General features: G+C 41.9%; 4 protein-coding genes and 1 long non-coding RNA gene across 5 annotated transcripts; 2 read left to right on the top strand and 3 right to left on the bottom strand.

The window, feature by feature from the left end:
- Positions 1 to 5,061: 5,061 nt before the first annotated feature.
- LOC107281512 (uncharacterized) lies at positions 5,062 to 8,797 on the bottom strand. Its single transcript, XR_003243284.2, has 6 exons — positions 8,660 to 8,797; positions 8,220 to 8,567; positions 6,557 to 7,626; positions 6,380 to 6,477; positions 6,174 to 6,279; positions 5,062 to 5,590 (listed from the first exon to the last, which is right to left on the bottom strand). It is a non-coding gene; the product is annotated as an uncharacterized lncRNA (long non-coding RNA).
- LOC4342440 (nuclear transcription factor Y subunit A-5) lies at positions 6,437 to 9,685 on the top strand. The gene is made up of 6 exons (XM_015790064.3): positions 6,437 to 6,622; positions 6,834 to 7,179; positions 8,235 to 8,353; positions 8,454 to 8,522; positions 8,698 to 8,841; positions 8,980 to 9,685. Exons 1-6 carry the CDS (start codon positions 6,614 to 6,616, stop codon positions 9,364 to 9,366), a joined length of 1,074 nt encoding a protein of 357 aa, XP_015645550.1. The 5' UTR covers positions 6,437 to 6,613; the 3' UTR covers positions 9,367 to 9,685.
- Positions 9,686 to 11,518: 1,833 nt separating this feature from the next.
- LOC4342439 (uncharacterized) lies at positions 11,519 to 12,367 on the bottom strand. The gene has a single exon (XM_015791650.3). It carries the CDS (start codon positions 12,327 to 12,329, stop codon positions 11,751 to 11,753), a length of 579 nt encoding a protein of 192 aa, XP_015647136.1. The 5' UTR covers positions 12,330 to 12,367; the 3' UTR covers positions 11,519 to 11,750.
- A 301-nt stretch (positions 12,368 to 12,668) lies between these two features.
- LOC4342438 (RNA-binding protein CP33, chloroplastic) lies at positions 12,669 to 14,663 on the top strand. The gene is made up of 4 exons (XM_015791639.3): positions 12,669 to 13,163; positions 13,262 to 13,363; positions 13,492 to 13,797; positions 14,151 to 14,663. The coding sequence occupies exons 1-4, from the start codon at positions 12,720 to 12,722 to the stop codon at positions 14,343 to 14,345; spliced, it is 1,047 nt and encodes a 348-aa protein (XP_015647125.1). The 5' UTR covers positions 12,669 to 12,719; the 3' UTR covers positions 14,346 to 14,663.
- A 92-nt stretch (positions 14,664 to 14,755) lies between these two features.
- Positions 14,756 to 18,455, bottom strand: LOC4342437 (uncharacterized). The gene is made up of 12 exons (XM_015791638.3): positions 18,339 to 18,455; positions 18,183 to 18,203; positions 17,964 to 18,064; positions 17,783 to 17,840; positions 17,630 to 17,673; positions 17,446 to 17,526; positions 16,673 to 16,743; positions 16,488 to 16,598; positions 16,194 to 16,276; positions 15,720 to 15,936; positions 15,173 to 15,256; positions 14,756 to 15,002 (listed from the first exon to the last, which is right to left on the bottom strand). The coding sequence occupies exons 1-12, from the start codon at positions 18,364 to 18,366 to the stop codon at positions 14,927 to 14,929; spliced, it is 975 nt and encodes a 324-aa protein (XP_015647124.1). The 5' UTR covers positions 18,367 to 18,455; the 3' UTR covers positions 14,756 to 14,926.
- Between the last annotated feature and the right edge of the window lie 675 nt (positions 18,456 to 19,130).

Raw genomic sequence — 19,130 nt, 5'->3', positions numbered from 1 at the left:
GTATGATAAGTGATCACAAACAAATTTATATGTAGGTTAATTATGCGCCGTGCAATAATATTAACAATTTAATTACTACCTTACTTTGATAATATTTACTTATTGTTTCCATTGAAAATGTGATCCGATTGAGCGTGTGACTGCAACAGCTAGACGGTACTAGCTGACTAGTCGACCCTTGTATATTTTGCGGCCCTTAATTAGCAAAACAAATTAAGAAATTAATTTATGATAGTGGCCTCTGTACCCAACAATACTGTCGATCGATGGAACCCTATGTACTAAATCAATGCTACAATTATATCGTCTTAGGAAGAAGGTGTATATCATATCTAATCAAAACTAGTGCTGTAGATCGACTACTATAGAATGAGAAATAGCTCCAACCATTTTCAACCTATATGTATACTTCTCAAGCTTGTAATTTTGGAGTCGCATTGATATTTTTTAAAGATATATTGACGTTGGATAAATGTGAATCATATGTGTCTAGATTAAAATGATTTTATAGTATTATAATTAATTTATTCCGGTTATGTACCTCTATTGCAACAGAAATTAAGTCGTTTGTATATATTGATTTTCAAATTTCAAAGCATCATGTTTTCAAGACCAGAGAGATATCATATATATACATCAACTGATCGTGTAATCCCTAACAAAAGCTAGAAATTAATTGAGCTTCCTCCTTAGTTGATGTGCTTATTATTATTATTTTTGAAACACGTTGCGCTCTTATAAACGTGTGCACGCTCAATCTATGAATACACACATGCATACCCTATATATCCTTATGAACACATCCAAAAACTAGGTTGGCATCTTAAGATTCACAAAGTTACAATGGGCATCTCGTCGTTGATAGATACGTTGTCTAGCTACCACTGAAAGAATAATTAGTCGTAAATGCGCGCGCACCTATACCAAGTCTAGGATTAGGACTTGAATCCGGCTAGATAGGTTCCACCACCAGGAACCGAATCAATTGAGAGCTGATTACTTCGTGATGTGCTAATTAATTTTGTTCCATCATAATATATATTTCTTAAAACAAAACATGATGGAGAAAATTTCAACATGAATTTCATGTACATGCTTTTTTTTAATGTTTGGAGAATATAATAGTCAAAGAGATATTAGGATACAGTAAGTTCTTGTTTAACTGATCGATCTAAATCCGGTACAATGTATAAATAAATACCCACAAGGCTTAATATTGTATCTTACATAAGTGGTGAAGAAGCCAACGACACTTTCAAACCCAAATGACTAATACTCCCTCCATTTATTTTTGATAGGCATATTTCCAAATCTGAAAAAATTATTTTTGATAGGTATATTTCATCCAACAACTTATCATCTTAATAACTTTCTCGAATTTAATACATGACTCTCTATTCTTCCACACAAGATTAGCTACATAGGCATTGAAAAATGTAAATATTAATAAATCGCTTGTTTACGAGGAATGACTAGTAGCATGTTTAAATAGATGATAAGTATAATTATTTATCTTTGGTCTGTGTGCCAATATAAAATGAATAGCATTTATCGATGGTCAATCAGTTTAATTTCACGGAAATCGATGCCAATCGGTAGCGGCGGAGCCCAGCCCGTCGGCCACCTGGCTTGCATAGGAGCTGGCTTCACCACTGTCCAGTACTCCACGGTATTATCTCCTTTCCAATCTTACACATATATACCCTTTTTGTTGTAGAACTTGTGTGAGTACGAATTTAATTGATTGATTTAACCATATCAAGGTAGATCTACCAAATTGTGTACTACTGCTGAAAAGGCCCAGTGACAATGGATTAAAGGCTTTAAAGCTGTCCAAGATGCAATTTTTGTGGGTAGCCCTAAGCTTAAGTGAAGGCAGGAAAAGTGACAGCACAAAAGATAAAAACTAAAGCAAAAGATGATCAAGGAGAGGGTCGACATGCACGTGAATGTGTGTGTTCGGTTGTTTCTGAATGGCTGCGTAGATCGAGCAGAACTAAGCACTATTGTGTCCTATACTACTATGTGTACGTAATTAATTAAAAATTAAATCAGCTGGCTAGCTCTCTTGTTCTTGGAGATGTGTCTCTAAGATAAGAGCAGGTACAATAACAGGCTATAAGCCAGCTATAACCACATATCGATATCGAGAAGAAAAAATAAGAGAGAGAAGAAAACGGGCTACAAATTTATAGCCGGCTGCAACACAGACTCCAATACGTTATGAGTGTATGAGAGGTAGGACCGGATATTAATGATGTAGAATATTTTTATAGGTAACTATTGTATGAATGGGCTATAGATGATTTGGAGCCAGCGGTTGGCTATACTATTGAACTTGCTTAATCAGCTGGGATCGATGATCTCGTACACGAGGCTCGATCGTACTTACTATATATATATATATTAATTGCTTGTTACAGTAATTAACAAGCTAGCTAGCTTTAAGCCGTTTTACGAGGTTTATCCATTGGGCGAAACCAATCCAATTAAGCAATGGATATGATGCAATTGGTCGAATTGTTGATCAGCTAACATAACTACTGGGTTCATTTATCTTTATGGGCGAATCAAATTAATTAGTTGGTGTACATGTTCAATTATGCGTCTGACTAGATATTATTATGGTAACCTTGTTTACGGGTGTACTTCCTCTCTAAAAATTTCCAAGATATAATTCTTTATGTTTTATACTTTTACTAGAAAAATGCCCGTGCGTTGCAACGGGTGAAGTCTATTTTAATCTTATTATTGTTATATGGTTTAGTTAAGATGAAATTCACTGTAAGAATTCGTTTGGATATATATATTTTTAGAAAATCATGAGCTGCAATTAGGAGTCTGATCATCTCAAGTTAGCATGTGAGTTTTTTAAAAACAAATTTCTTATATGATTCCTTCTGTATTACCAAAAGTGAACAATCTTGAAAACTGACTCAAATACGAATATGTATTTCTAAAAGCAAACGAACTTAAAACTGACTCATACACGAATGACGTACCAAAATACCGGCAAAAACATCTTCAATTTTTATAATAGTATAGATGTAAGTCTTTAAAAATTAATAATGTGAAAGCTTTGGTTAGGATGAACCTTTTCTTTTCAGATAATAGAAATAGTTTATATCTCTTGCCTCTATCAACAGGACACATGACCAACGAGTCTAAGAAAAGAGATAAACAAAAAGACTCGAGGTTATGAGACAAATCCACACATCTCCTGTCCAATAATATTTAACTAAAATACCGAATAGAAAACACATATAGTCTGTAATGTTATTTTACAGTAACTACGCCATTCAAAGTGAAATAAAAGACTTTTGGCTATTGATTTTAAGACTTTACCTCTATTGTGTACATTATCCTGCTCCTATCGTGAAAGCATCAAGAATTAAGAATGCAGTTAGCTAAAAGACATGAAAATAACCTACATTAGTTAGACAATTTTTTGTTATTGAAAACTACTATATCATCGCGACAATGCCAAATTCAACAGTATAAAGCATTAGTTCCAAACAAAATCAGTTTTTTAACGGATCTAGGTACTCCCATAAGCCAATTACCAAAAAGTATTTTTAGCATTTCGGGGAGGAGAAATGTTGAAAGAACAAAAAGAAACATCGCCAATCTTACCGTGCGACATGGCAATGAAAGAAAAAAAAATTGTTGTATGGTTTGATTTTCATGGCAAACTTGGCTACATCATTTTAATACAATAAAACTATATTGTAAACCTGGTTATAATTAACGTAAGACTAACTCGGATGATAAAATGGTTCCTATATTCTGGTAAATGCATGGGTCATCTTCTCCCTTAATCAGTGCAAGATAATTGGGAAAAATGATGGTTTGTGTCAGTAAATTTGTGCTAAGCTTCGAGGTGAACGATCGATGAGTACCAAAATTTACACAGCGAATCTTTTGACCAAACTTTAGCTCAAAATTGGTGAAATGCATGAATACACGAAAGGACAAGTGGGTGATATTGAAGACGGTGTCACGTCCAAATTAAAATGCTGAATGCGGACGAATATATATAGAGCCTAAATATATCCTAATCCCTTCACAGAAATTAAGAAAGTAAGTGAAATTAAATGGTGCAACATTTGTGACTGTTTGAGAAAGAAAATAGATAGAGAAATTAAATAGAAAATAGTTGTAATTGCTTAAGATGAGGGGTAGATGGAGAATAGCTATATATTAAAATAAAATTGAACTAAAAATATATATATTTTGAGACGAAAGAAATAGCATATATCATAACTAATTTAAAAGTTTCATAACGTACTCTCTGAATGAACCTCCACCAAAGAAAATTTATGTCCAATACTTTTGTTGTTAAACGTCATATCATAGTATGTATTTGCTGGGCCAGCTAACTGTGGAATGGCATATATGGTGCCATAAATGTGGAACAGTGTAGAATTAAGCCCTAAGCTAGCCACTGCTGAAAAAAATTGATTTTGCCTTCAATCTGGTTAACTTTCTTTTACTATAAGTAACTTGGTTGATAGTGTTTTAGGTCATTTCCAACCCAATGATTAGGATGGTGTCGCCATCTAAAATGAAAGATGATGTGGCAAGTGAGTAAATGAGGAAAGAGAAGGAAACCAGGTCTTGCATGAGACATGGTTTCTACATAACATTCTAGGCATCATGTGAGATAAATAGCATTAAATTTAAGTATGAAAAAGTGGTGTTTGTATTGAAAGAGTAGTGTCTAGTACTAGTTTCTTAATGATGTGGAGTTTATGAAAACTATGTCTAGTGTCTTGGGTTGGGACTGGCCTTAGACCACCGCTGTCTTCTATCAGTCACTAATTTTGGATCACATTAGTCTCTTCTACCTGTCACTAATTTTGTACTGCTAAATAAGTTCAATCACAAAATTTTTTTGGCTAAATAGTGTAAATGTTTCAGCTAAGTACTGTACATTAGTTGTGATATTTTTCATGTAGACTTTTCAAAAGAACAAGCCATAAGCACCTAATTAATCAAGTGCATGCAGTTCGACCTGACAAAACTATAAAATCACACTATAATTATCATGGAGACACACTCTAATCAAATCATGTTCCCTCAAATGTTCATTTGCCATCTGCATTTGGGGATAGCCTTAAACTGCATTGTCTGTACAAAGATTCAATTCCACAAATATCTTTAATTAACCACGGATGTTAGAACTAGCATTGTTTGGAAATCTAGTAGGCTGCTATAAACGGTTGTATACCAGGTAATATAGTACTCCTACTTCAGTACATGGCAGAGGAAAAAAAAGTTTGATTAGACAGTCATTGGCATCCTTTGATTCTTTTCTGTGCATAGACAAAAAAAAACATCACTCAAACTGAAAAAAACTGTTGCTTCTACAAGAGCAATTTAACCAAGAAACCAGTAGCAGTTGTGGAAGTCAGTTAGTACACTATACACTGGCTACCACAGCATAAAGGTTGAAGAGATCTAGGGACAGTTACACAGCTGCCTTTGCCTGTCCTCATTGTTTTTTTTTTCCTAGGTTCATGTTTTCTTTGCTTGCTTTGCTGAGTTCTGTTCCCAATGGTTGCTGCTCCAGTTCACAGCTTGACTATATCTGGCAAGTGGCAAAGTAGGTTAGGATGATAAAGTTCAGTCAGAGTAGTGCTTACTAGAATAAATAATGTTGGTGAGGTTGTGCAGTATGTGATCACTGTGGTTAGAGGAAATCTTGGGTATGTGTGTCTTGGGTTGGTTACTTGGTTGGCATGGCTGGATTGTTGGCTGACAAGTGTAATTTTAGTTTCTGAAAAGGAAAACTGGAGCATCAAAATATATATTTTTGGAACTTCGGTAGTAGTTTGGTAGAAATTAGAGAATCTATTTGTTACACAAATAGAATGAAAAGAAAACATATTTTTGTTTAATGTTGGACGCCTAAGCTAATCATGGTATATGTTCATGACTAATCAACTCACGGTCATATGAAATTGTGTCGACATCGGTAAACTAGTCAAAACAACGTATTATCCATCCATACACAGTTATAAAACAGGGACATTGTGATGGCTTTCATCCTCTGAGCAACAAATTATGGCTAGCCCAAGCGCCACAATGTGAAAAACAAACCAAAAAACACACAAACGATACAAAAACTTACGCAGGTTTATTTAGTTGCAAATTAAGAAGAATGGGCCTACCTGAAAGGGTCCATATGATCAATGCTCTGGTGATGTTTTATAGGGGCAGCCGTTGTGCAATGGTACATCATGAACAGTGTTTCGTGTTGAATGCTGCGCAGAGTGGCTGGCCACGGAAGATCCAAGGACGGATGGCGATTGAATTAATTTTAATAATCAATGATACTAGTAGTAACATCTACTTACTGAAGTTTTGGAAAAATTACCACAAGGGCTTTCTTTGTGTCACGAAAGCTTCCTCTCATTGGCCAGCTCCAGCTGCTGCCTCTCCTCTCTTCCTGCCTTGGATTCAGCAGCAGCTTACCTGCATATATACACATAGAGGTAGAGAGATAGATGGTCAGATAGATTGAGCTAAGCACACACACACACTGCATCAGTACCTTGGTTTGGTTGATTTCTCTGAGTTTGTGTTCTTGGCATCATCATCATTATTAGCCATGAGAAGTGTAGGTGGCTTGGTGTTCTGAATTAGTTTCAGTGTTCTCTTTGCACTTCCATGTGTTGCACTTGCATCAGCTATAGTTCCAAGAAATTGTGTTTTTGATGATATAGGCTTCTCTGTCTCCATTTCTGCATATGTAGTTTGCTTTCTTGGGCTGTGGTTTCAAACTTCCAAGCTTTTCTTCCCTCTCATGGAAGAATTTTCCGTTCTTGCAGGCAGCTCTGAGCTTCCAAGATCACGGCCATGGGCTTCAGGCGATCACCGGCCGTGGCGGCAATGGCGGCGCCGCCGCTCACGCATTGCCATGGTGGGCTGGAGCCGGAGCCGGAGCTGGATCCCAAACACTGCTTGGAACAGGAGGAGGAGAAGAATCATTCTGCCAATTAAGCAACACAATCATGGAGGACACCCGAATCCTGCAAAACCACCACCACCAGATCCTCGCCGCCGGCCGGCAGCTGCAGCAGCGCCACCACTTCCCGGCAATGCCGCCGGAGCGACACCACCACCCTCCTCCTCCAGCTCCTGGAAGCCCTGCCATGAAGTTCCCAATCATCTCAGGTGAGTCCCAAGAACTTGTCCAAGATTTGTAGTAAGATGATCATTGGAGGTGTGTCTCGTTCATGGCGCATTCACGCCGTCGCGGTGGCGCCGCTGTCCTCCCATGGTGGAGATGGTGTACCGGCCGGCCATTCCGGGTGTTGGCCGCCGGCCATTTCGGTTAATTACTGCGGTGCAGTGAAGAAAAGATTGTAGATATGATGCTGTGGTCCTGAAAACTTTCATGGTCCAAGTCCTAGGAAACTTTAAATGATGATGATTTTGGGGTCACTGATTCTGTGAAGGAGGTGAGGTTGTTGTTGCCACAGTTATTAAGAGGTGTTTCTGCTCCTAATCATCTTTTTGTTTCTTTTCAAGAGTAAGCAAGTAGTACTGGGCACATAGGAGATTATTTACTGTCGAGTAGGAAAGCTGCCCAATGTCATGCAGCTTTACAACTGAAGAAAACTGAAAAAGAAAAAGGAGAGATGTTACCACTGGAAATCTGGTAGTACCAGCACACAGAAAGGGTGGGCCTGGATGAACTGAGTTACAAAACTTGGGAAAAAGAAGTGTTTTATTTTAAACTATGTTTTGAAGGGGGTACAGATTAGAACATTATTTTAGTGTTAATTAATTTGTTTTGTGGAAATCTATGTACTTGTTGGAATGTTCATTACTGGCAGATAGTATGGCCATAGTTTTGCAAGAATGGAATCAGGCTCCCCTCTAAAGGCTTTGGACTGAACCAGTGCATTTTATTCCCTTTTATAAAAGTGGAACTGAAAGTCTTTTGGGAGACTGAACAAGGGAAAAAGCTTTAGAGCAAATGACATCACTCTTATCAGAAAAGGATCTAATGCTTCAAATGTTTTAATAGGCAGCACTACTCTCTTCTGTATTCTAGATGAGATTCCAAAAACATTCTTAATTGTTATTCCCTGGTTGGAATCTTCCCTGCCCACTAATTCCCCCAGCAGAACATAGTCAGACAAGATACTTTGATAAAAATAAAAAAATATATTGTCAAGTACTAAGAAATATCCATGATGACAAAATACCTCTGTGGTTTTCAGGTGACTCTGATCTTGGCAAAGATCTGAAGTTCCATGAGTCCTCCGCGCCGACCATCGCCGCGTACTCGCCATTGCAGGAGTACCAAGGACACTTTGAGCTAGCCCTTGGCCACTCCATGGTGAGAATTCTCTTACCCAATTCAAGATTTACTCCAGAAACTGAATCTCAAAAACATCTTTGGTTGAACCAGCTAACTGTTTGTTTCTGCAACTCTGAAGGTTTGCACCAACTTCTGCAACTCTGAACAAAGCTATGGTGTTTACTCCCCCTATGGAGCTCAAACCATGGTATATATGTTCTTCAGTTCTTGTCTTCTTGATCTCTGAACATCTCTGTCCAAATCCATGTGTAAACTTCAGTTCAGATTCAGCATCAGTATGCCATGCCATTTTGACAAGAATCTGAAGAAGTTTCAGATGCTTACTGTGAATATTTTCTCTGAATGTTTTGTGTGCTTCAAAGGCTGGGAGGATGCTGCTGCCGCCGGCGATCGCCACCGACGTGGGTCCGATCTACGTCAACGCGAAGCAGTTCAACGGCATCATCCGGCGGCGGCTGGCGCGCGCCAAGGCGGAGCGGGAGCACCGGGTTTCCCGGAGCCGGAAGGTAAGACGGCGGCGACGGCGACGGCGGCGGCGAGTGCTCGTCGTCGTCTCCTTCCCTTGTCAATTCGCCGGCGAACTGGCAGTGACAGTGACTGACTCGTCTTCTTCTTCTTCTTCTTCTTCTTCGGCGACGGCGCAGCCGTACCTCCACGAGTCGCGCCACCGCCACGCCATGCGCCGCGCGCGGGGCAGCGGCGGCCGCTTCCTCAACACCAAGAACGCCTCCTCCGCCGCCGCCGCGGCCGCCGACGCGGCGCCGGTGAGCTCCGGTGGCGGCGACCACGGGGCGAGCAACAAGAGCTCGTCGGCGTCGGAGGCGACGCGCGTGTACGACGACGACGACGACATGGGCGCGGGCGGCGGCGGCGACGGCGGCGACTTCCACCACGCGATGGGTCACCTCCGCTCGCCGGCGTTCTTCCCGTCGCTGGCCGCGATGATGGACGGCGGCGGCGGCGGCGGCGAGGGGAAGTGGGCGACCGCGACGCCTCACCATGGCTGCCGCGTCGACCTCCTCAAGGTGTGACCGCCGCCGCTGGCCGTCGCCGGCGAACCTCGCCGGCGCCGGTGGCAATTCATCCTTGGCTGTAGTAGTAGTAGTAGTAGTAGACTAGTAGTGTATGCGCAATGGAAATCAATTTCATGCAACTGATGCAAACTGCTTCTCAGTTGCTCATGTAAAAAGGACTAGAATTTGATTTTATTTTGATGCAGATTTGTTTAAATCTAGGCTCTCATTTTGTGTGTCCTTTGATTTTTGATGTCTAGTTTGATCTTGGTGCTTAGATGACTAGGTTTATTAAGGTGTTAACACTGTTTTAAAAACAATCAGAGTTTGCTGACAATGATTGTGTTGTAGAATTAGTTGCAAGTCATGGAAATCTTATTTCATAGACTAAATTTTATTTGGGTACAACATTTTTGTAGTTAATAACATTACTTAAAAGTTGAAACAACATAACATTTTTGTAGTTAATAGCATTACTTCAAAGTACAGTAATCCAGTCTCCATAAATCTTCATAAGTGATGAATCAGAACAAAGTCTTGCAGATGGTAAACTGCCAGGTTTTCCATTTGAGCAACTGAAAGAATTCTCATATTATAGAAATGCAATAAACAGCAGGGCAAAGCTGAAGCATCATCCATCTATAATTTCTCAGGAAACAGCTGCTCTTCCTTGTTTGAAAAAAAAAAGCAACAAGCAACAATCAGTGATACCAAAGCAGCCAAGCAATCTTACAAAAACCTCAAGAATTCAGAAGGTTTGGTTCTTGCAGCTCGTCATTCAGAAGGTTAATTGTTAGGGAGACTATATCAGGGAGATGAGAAAAACCACCTAGCAAGTAGAAACCAAGACAAGTCATGGAAATCTTGTATCACAGACCGGATTTTATTGAGAGTTGAACATTTATATTAGTTAATAGCATTACTGCAAAGTGAGGTACAGTAATCCAGTCCCCATAAATCTTCATATCAGATGAATAAGAACAGAGTAGATGCACAGTAGATGATGAATGGAGGGCTGCAGATGGTAACTACTACCAAGTTTTACATCTGATAAAGCTGAAATTCTGATAACATTGAAACACAATAAACAGCAGGACAATAGGGCATGCTGAAGGATCATCCATCTGTAATTTCTCAGGTTAGTCTTCTCCCTTGTTTGACTACAAGCAACAATCAGTGATACCAAAGTAGTCGATCAATCTGACAAGAACATAAAACACACACTCGGTTTGGTTATTTTGCAGCTCATCATTCAGAAGGTGAATGGTTAGGGAGACTATATTACAGAGAAGCAAAAATCACCTTGCAAGGAAAAACCAAGACAATATACGAGTATATGACCATATATTCTGAATTAGTCTAGGCATGTCTGTAATCTGCTGGTTGCTTTAGCCTACACAACAAAAACCTACTAGACCATGGAAATTTTATTAATTTGGACAAACAGGAGAAATACTCGAGTCAACATAGCGAGATGTAAATGGGTCCATCCCAATTTAAAACACTCCTCAGTTATCTCACGTAATACTAGCAGGGTAAATCTTGGATAGTTAACAAGACAATGTAACTAAACTTTTTATTGCACAATATTCCAATCCTCAGACAAATGAAATACTAGCCTATCCATCAAGCACAATACCTATGACAAATTTATACTGCTGCTAACAGACAGTTTCCCTTTTTCACCACATGATCAGAGGCATTGGTCACATTAGTACCATATAAAGGCCTTGTTACACAAATATGGCCAAAATGAATCCTATAAAAGTTTAACCAGAACCAGGTAAAAAAATGCAGTAAAATTTTCAATAATATTTAAACATCAGATTGCAGTCACAGTATTGTTCACCTGAGATTTCTATAAAAGAAGCATTTCTGACTAAAAAAACGCTAGCAAGTTACTACCAACTAAAAATATCGCTATCATTTAGTACAACAAAAGCAATTGCGATTGAAGACTAAAACCTCACAGCTAGTGTATGTATACTATGTCCAGTTCTCAATAGATTTTAGAACATTCTGCTCATGGTTCATCACTTAGGCCAAACTTATCCAGCATAGCGATTTCAGTGGAACTCAAAATTAAACAAGATTAGACATTGCAATCACCAGCAGTAATTAGTAACTACCCAGCAGTATAAAATCAATGCAACAAGAGACAACAATCCAGTACAGGCAACCTCCTCATGGGTGTGCCAAAACAACATAATACTAGCATCAAAATTTCCTCAGTAAATTGCTTATCATGTCCAACAATTATTCCGTAATCGGCTTTATTTCCCCCACAAAGGGACCCAAAAATTAGCTTGACGAATCTATGATATAGTAGCTCTGCTCATATCAATCACAGTAAGATCATAAACTCAATTGCTAACCAAATTTGAAAAAAACTGTTAAGTTACTCAGGAATCAGCCTTTTCAGTCACCACTTCTTTCTCCTTTCTCTCGTCAATGGTGGTGGTCGGCGAGGAAGAAGACGACGACGACTTCTCCTCAACCTGTTGTTTCTTCTCGTCGGCGGCGGACGCGGCCTCCTGGGCCACCGCATCTAGCTTCTTCTCCCCGCCTTCCTTTGCCTTGTCGGCGGCGATGGCGGCGTCGGCGTGGTCGTTGACGGCCTGCTCGGCGCGGAGCACGGGGGCGTAGTAGTCCGCGTGCGCGTCCATGCACCTCTTGAGGTTGGCGGTGACCTCGAAGCAGCGCTCCACCATGTCGGAGCCCTCCTCCTTCCCCGCCGCCTCCACGCACTCCTCCCACGCCACGAACGCCTCCTTGCATCCCCCTCCCTTCATGAACAAGCAGAACCCACACTCCCCTTCCTCCTCCTCCTCCTCCTCATCTTCCCCTTCCCCCTCCTTCTCCACATCCGCCGCCACCACCACAGCCTCCTCCGCCGCCGCCGCCGCCACCGTTACGACGGCGGGTTCTTCCGCCTCTAGGTGGGGCGCTGCGATGGCGGGATCAGACGCCGGAGACGCCATTGCCGTGATCTGGTGGTGGTTACCTCTGCTTCTTTCTTGGGAAAGAAGTTGGGGAGGAGGAAGAAGAAGAAGAAGAGGAGGAGTCGCGCCGCCGCCCGCCGCCGAGTTGGTGTCGGAGAGGGATTCCTCCTCCTCCACCACCTCCTTGGGCCCTAATGGGCTCCAGGCCCAACCAAAGATAGGCCCAATTACAATGAGCCTAGTTATTAGGACGTGTTGAAGAAGTTCATTTTACATCCCACAATTCGACCGTGGCAAAGATGAGGGACGTAAATAAGACTTATTTAGTACGGCCCATTAAGAAGCGGATAAGAGATTAGTAGTAGTAGCAACGCCACCACCGCTGCTCCACTCCTCGCTTCTCCCGCCATCTTCTCCTCCTCCACGGCCATGGCCGCCGTCGCGTTCCGCTCGCTGCTACACCCCGCCGCCGCGGCCCTCACCGAGCGTGTGCCACTGCCTCCCGCTCACCTACGGCTCCAGGGCCTTCACCGCCACCGCGTCGGCGTCCTCAACCTCTTCGTCGCCTCCGGTCATCGCCGCCGCATTCTGCTTCCCCTCGCCGCCGCCGGTGGAGAGTTCTCTTCGGAAGAGGAGGAGTACGCCAACGAGGAGGAAGAAGAGGGGGAGGAGTACGTGGAGGAGGAAGAGGAAGATGGGGAGGAGGAGGAGGCGGCGGCGGTGGCGGCGCCTCGCGGATACTACCCGCCGAGAAGCCGGCCGGCGCTCGGGCAAGAGCCCGGCCGCCTCTTCGTCGGCAACCTCCCCTACACCATGACCTCCGGCGAGATCTCCCAGACCTTCTCCGAGGCCGGCAGGGTCGACAACGTCCAGGTTTCCATGACCAACCAATCAAAACCCTCAAAAATTTTCCCCCATTTTCTGAGTTATATCTTGGTCTGAATCTGATGGTGGATCTCATACTGGTGCAGATAATCTATGACAAGGTCACCGACCGGAGCCGCGGCTTCGCCTTCGTCACCATGGCCACCGCCGAGGAGGCTGCCACCGCCATCCAGATGTTCAATGGGGCCGTGAGTTTTTTTCACACACCAATTCAAAGCAATTCTGCTCCATTTCACTGAAATTGAGCTATTGGAGTAAATGAAGTTATGAAATCTGGTCAATTTTGTGGCATTGTGGCTGTGTGCCTTATGTGTAGCTGCTTGGAGGGAGGACTGCAAGGGTGAACTACCCGGAGGTGCCGCGGGGAGGGGAGAGGGCGGTGGGATCGGCGGCGGCCACAAGGGAGAACAGGCGCGATGACGGCACATTCAAGATCTATGCCGGGAACCTGGGGTGGGGTGTGCGTGCCGATGCTCTGAGGGCGGCGTTCGAGGGGCAGCCCGGCTTGCTTGATGCTAGGGTCATCTTCGAGCGCGACTCCGGTCGGTCCAGGGGTTTCGGATTCGTCTCCTTCAGGACTGCAGAGGATGCACAGGCTGCATTGGAGGCATTGGATGGAGTGGTATGTGTTGTCTAAAGTTCTCAACTATCTAAATCTTTCTTCTTGATGGACCTGAATTAGCTGATGCCAACTGATTTAATAGCATAAGTGAACTACTGGGGTGCAAATGTTAGCACTTTAGCTTCCATTATGGAATGCAGCAACAAGGTTACTAAGGTTTGATTTGTGATAGTATTTTGTGCTCAAATGATGGTCACACTGATAATTTCTTTGTTGCTTCTTTATCCCATGGATAGATAATAATCATACACTATGCAAAACTCTTATGTTTGCTAAATTCAAAATCATGTTCTAGCATGATTGGAAGCTTCATTTACAAATCAGTGGCTAACATGATTGTATATGATCTGCAGGAACTGGAAGGAAGGCCACTGAGGCTCAGTATGGCGGAACAGAACCCAACAGCTGGTTCTCCTAGCACAGTGCAGTCACAGGAGGAAGAAACTGCTTCAGAATCATCTGATGCAGAGACAGAGCAGAGCATTACCTCAGAACCTTCTGAAGCTGAAACGGAAGAGAGCAACTTGCAGACAGCTGCCAGTTATTAGTATCTAATTGATGGTTGCACTGATTTACTTATTCTGCCATTCGGCATTCCAATCTAAATTGTACTTGTCCAATTGAAAATTTTGACACAAGAGATGCTAAAATGGGATATGAGCCATAGCCAATAGAATATTATTAGACATAGAGGTGCTCCGAGTTTCAGTTATTGCTGTAATATATTGTGCAGAAATCTAAAGTGCAACTGTTTTGCTTCCTATATTTATTCAGTTAATATGTTCTCTGTGTAATATGAAGTAAAATATTGGATTCATTAAGGTGTACCTATTACTTGAATAAATTGGGGTGATACTTCGTTTCTACTTTTCTTCAATTTGTTTCTACTTTTTAGAAAACCGTTACTTCTAGAATATAACTAAACTTGAGTAATCCAATGTGACTGTTATAGTAGATGTAGTGGAGATTCACTTCCTTATTAACATTTGTAGAACATGAACGACACTCTCATAGCAAGCCAATTTGGCAATTGTCGAAGTACAAGATCTTTAACCAAGCAAAAAAAAAAAAAAAGGTAGCAAACATCGTTAAGTGAATATCAAAGTAACAAACGCTCTGTCATGTCCCATCAGCTATTTTGAATAAACGCACCACTCTCAAGCTGTGCATCAGCAGAAGCATCCAGGTCCTGAGGGAAGAAGAGCCTGCAAGGTAGAGAAATGAAAGATTGAGCTCAATAACATGATCTGATGAAAATTGGAGACATGCAGAGCTGTAGCATCAAGGACAAAATTACTAGTAAAATTTAGAGAAATTGACTGCATTAGATGAGTACTTAGACCAGACAGCAAGGCATGACGCACGGACAGCTTACCTGCACGTGTTGTGGTACAGAGTTTTACTTAAGCCTTCAATGTCAGCAATTCCTTTGCATCCAGCTACAACCTCAAGAACTTGCCTGGGATTGATGTATCTTCAGTTATTAATTTTCTTGGAGGAAAAAGTTAGGCGCAAGTGTAAAGTATAAACAAAAGAAAAGGTTGATGAAATCAATTTCCGTTCCATCGAAAGATTCATGATTGATTATGATAAGAATTTAAATTGATTTAAAATCTGGGCAAATGATTCTGCATCTATGGAAAATGCTAACCAAATAAATATCTGCAAAACATCATATTGAACTGCCAATGGTCAGTATTTTGTTAGTCAAGTAAGACATTTCAACAAGCATGTGGTAATAACAAAATAGTTTAATGTTCTCAGAATGATGAGCATTACTTCTACTGTGTTTCCTCAGAAGAACCAAGTAAAAGGAGCATGAAAAGCAAATAATAACTTCAGGTGTTCATGCATTGCAGGCCAGTCAAATACTTACTGAACAATAACCTTATTAGAGTTTATGCATAATTGTGTTGAATTACCTGACTAAGCAGGGCTCATTGCGACCTTTTACTGTAGAATCCGGCTCGTACTTTTCTTTCTTCTTGGATGGCCAGACAGACTTCACGAACTTGATTCCAGCATGAGTATTTTTAATATCACAGTATGGAGAGTCTGTCTCTATCATCATCCTCTCTGCAGGAATACCTTGTAGAACCTCAAGATTTTCACTAGTCTTCAGAGAGCATCCATTAATACCTGCATTGTACATTAAGTCAGTATGGTTTACCTGACATAACTGAATTATAATGGAATGAGACGTTTTAATTGCTACTAATATTTGTATTCACATCTAATTGCCCAAATGGAGGTCTTCACCAAAAAAGAACGAACTTGCGGCAGAAACTGAAATGAATTTTGACTACAAATGGAAGTGTTGTGGTACTCTGAGTTCTATAATTATCAAGGTGCAGCACATGCAAATTTGTAACATCAAGGGGTGGGAAGGAGATGACCTATAAACATCTTTTCAAAGGAAAGAAGCTTATCACGGTCCTCTGCAGTTCCAGTGAAGGAGTGTGTAACACCCCCAGGGAATCTGCGATGGAGAAATATGGTTCTCAGACTTGAAAATATGCAAATACGTCAAAGTGATTTTCAGAAAGTGAGACATAAAGAAACGTAACTAAATCTTATTGTCAGCTTCTTTAATTGTGCTGATCTAGAACACTGGAGGAGTACAAAGCAGTACTCCTCAGTAGTCCTTGGCTCCTTGCCTATATAGTATTGGTATACAGATTGAGTATTACCTATACAGATTTTCTGACACAATCTCACAGAAGTCTTCACCAGCAGCCCGCATGTGAAGAAACATTGGCAATTTTACTGCTTCAGCCAATTCAAATTGCTTCTTGAAGTACCTAAACAGTATAAAATTGCTCAGAAAAATATGTGAATAACTATCATTATTCGATGTGTTTATGTGAGAGTATACTTCTTCTGTACATCCGATGGACAAAAGTGAAGTCGATCATAATCCAGACCACATTCTCCCACTGCTACAACCTGTAGGAATTGAAAGCCATATCAGAATATTGCAAGTTTTGACTCCGAAAGACAGAACAAAAGAGTAAGTAAATAACTGAACTACTTATGCAAAAGATTATATGTTCAGGGAATCCAACTCAGGGTATATTTATAACTAGATATTGTTACATAGTGAGTTTGTTTGCACTTTACAACACCATTAGAAAATGCATACTGCAAAGAAGATAGAACTCTGCTGCTCAATGATTTTGGTCTTCTGTTAATAGTAAGAACTACAGACATAATTCAGTGAGTCCAATTATTTTCAAGCAAAATATATGGCAAGATTGCAATAACATTTCACTACAGGACACGGCTTGGGAAGTCTACAAGCAGATCAAGCACTACCACAGCAGCATTTCAGCACTTTCTTCTTACTATTCTTCTGGAGAATCTGGAAACACTGTAATGGGTGATCTTCAATAGCTTACCTCCCTCAAGAACAAGACTGCTACGACAATGCATTTAAGATATCTAATTCCTGAAAAAAACCCGATGGTTGACATGTAATTCCTATATGGAAACAGGTACTTTCTGCCACCCTATATGTTCTCTTACTATTTGCATGGTCTTTGAAAAAGAAATGCCAAATATATTATATATTTAGGAGGGGATCCCCAGGTGAACTTAAAAGAAACATTTCACTACATGATAGACCTGCAGGACAAGTGATACACACACCTTGCCTTTCGCAATTCCTTCCTTCGCCAGAGCCAGCAGCGCCTGGAAATGCCCTTCCGGGTCTCCACTCTCCTCAAACTCCTAACATTCAGCAAAGCACTAATTACATGACCCAATCGCAAAAGGCACCCGCCAATCTCAGGTACCAGCAATGAAAGAGGAATGGAACACAATCCACCCCTACCCCGCATCTCGTCGGGTGCACGCCCACCGTGCAGAACAGCCTCCCTGCATCGTACAAGCACATCACAGCTTCTCAGGCACATTACAACAAACACCTTGAAGGCACCAAGGAGAACATAGTCAAAACAACCCGCATCCAAGCAGCTGAGCTCACCGTCGGTCTCGGCGATCTCGAGCGCTTCCCTAGACTCCTTCAGCGAGCCTCCGGTGACCTTCCGCCCGGACCAAACCAAAGAAAGCAAGAGATTAAGCACACCAAAGCCGAGCCATAAGAAAGTAGAAACCAAGCAAGAAAGAAGGCGAAAGGGGGAATGGCCGGCAGCAAAGCAGCGTACGATGATGCGGTCGACGCCGGCCGCCCACGCGCGGGCGAGCACGGCGGGGATGTCGGCGGCGTGGCATTGCTTGCCGTGGTAGATGCCCCTGAACATGCCATCTTCAGTTCGTTCGCATCGCAGCAGCAAAGAGCAAGACGCAAGTAGAAAAGCGTGAGAGCCAGACAGTGAGCCGAGAAAAACGAGATAAGAATCGTGAGGAGAGGAGGAGGTGGGTACCGGTGAAGTTGACGGCGATGTCTGCTCGTCGCGGTGGCGCCGGAGACGGAGAAGAAGATGAGAGGAGGAGTAGAAGAAGGCCGGGTCAGTCCAGGTAGAAGCATGAGAGTCGCGAGCGAGAGGGAGGAGAGGGAGGAGAGAGAGTAGAGCACTCGCCGATGAGCTTGACGCCGGTGGACGCCATCGCCGCCGCCGCCGCCGCCGTCGAGATGGGGAGAGAGTCCGAATTGGGCCGAGGCCGGTCTTCGTGTTTGGGCCTCCAAGGCTCCAACTAACCAAACTTGAGTTTCGTCTCGTTCTTTTAATTTTCTTTAAACTAGAAAAAATGCCCGTACGTTGCAACGGGTGAAGTTTATTTTAATCTTATTATTGTTAAATGGTTTAGTTAAGATGAAATTTATTGTTAAATGCCCGTGAGTTCGCTTGGATATATATTTTTTTTAGAAAATCATGAGCTGCAGTTAGGAGTCTGATCGTCCACCGGTTTCCAGCGCTCCAGAGCGGAGTAGAGCAGTTTGGTAGCTCACGAGGCTCATAACCTTGAGGTTTTTAAACAGATTTCTTATATGATTCCTTCTATTATCAAAAGTGAACGATCTTAAAAACCGACCCAAATACGGATATGTATTTCCAAAAGCAAACGAACTTAAAAATTGACTCATACACGGATGACGTACCAAAATACCGGCAAAAACATATTCAAAATTTATAATAGTAGAGATAGAGATATACGTGACGAGCTTCATGATATGCCCGTTTGAGATTAGTCATCTGTGACAGGTGCCATAACTAATCTCGTTTGACTCATATGCTGGGCCAAACCTATCTATGACAGGCCTTATACTTAGCTCGATTGAGATCACTATAATCCATGCCGGCCAAATACCCGATTAAGATAATATCTCATATCAGTGATCTTTGCTTAGTGACGGTAGCCCTTCCCGACAC

This window comes from Oryza sativa, chromosome 7 (assembly GCF_034140825.1).
Source record: "Oryza sativa Japonica Group chromosome 7, ASM3414082v1".
Lineage (NCBI taxonomy): Eukaryota > Viridiplantae > Streptophyta > Magnoliopsida > Poales > Poaceae > Oryza > Oryza sativa.
Note: the sequence above shows the minus strand (reverse complement) of the source record. Positions and strands in the feature narration are given on the sequence as shown.

Excerpts from the sequence above, each read along its gene's own strand:
- LOC4342439 (XM_015791650.3), bottom strand. The coding sequence starts at position 12,329 with ATGGCGTCTCCGGCGTCTGATCCCGCCATCGCAGCGCCCCACCTAGAG.
- LOC4342438 (XM_015791639.3), top strand. The coding sequence starts at position 12,720 with ATGGCCGCCGTCGCGTTCCGCTCGCTGCTACACCCCGCCGCCGCGGCC. Across the intron at positions 13,164-13,261 it reads GCAGGGTCGACAACGTCCAG|ATAATCTATGACAAGGTCAC; the intron begins GTTTCCATGACC and ends ATACTGGTGCAG. Across the intron at positions 13,798-14,150 it reads TGGAGGCATTGGATGGAGTG|GAACTGGAAGGAAGGCCACT; the intron begins GTATGTGTTGTC and ends TATGATCTGCAG.
- LOC4342437 (XM_015791638.3), bottom strand. The coding sequence starts at position 18,366 with ATGGCGTCCACCGGCGTCAAGCTCATCG. Across the intron at positions 16,599-16,672 it reads CCATCGGATGTACAGAAGAA|GTACTTCAAGAAGCAATTTG; the intron begins GTATACTCTCAC and ends TATACTGTTTAG. Across the intron at positions 15,003-15,172 it reads CTGTACCACAACACGTGCAG|GCTCTTCTTCCCTCAGGACC; the intron begins GTAAGCTGTCCG and ends TCTACCTTGCAG.
- LOC4342440 (XM_015790064.3), top strand. Across the intron at positions 7,180-8,234 it reads GAAGTTCCCAATCATCTCAG|GTGACTCTGATCTTGGCAAA; the intron begins GTGAGTCCCAAG and ends TGTGGTTTTCAG. Across the intron at positions 8,354-8,453 it reads TAGCCCTTGGCCACTCCATG|GTTTGCACCAACTTCTGCAA; the intron begins GTGAGAATTCTC and ends GCAACTCTGAAG.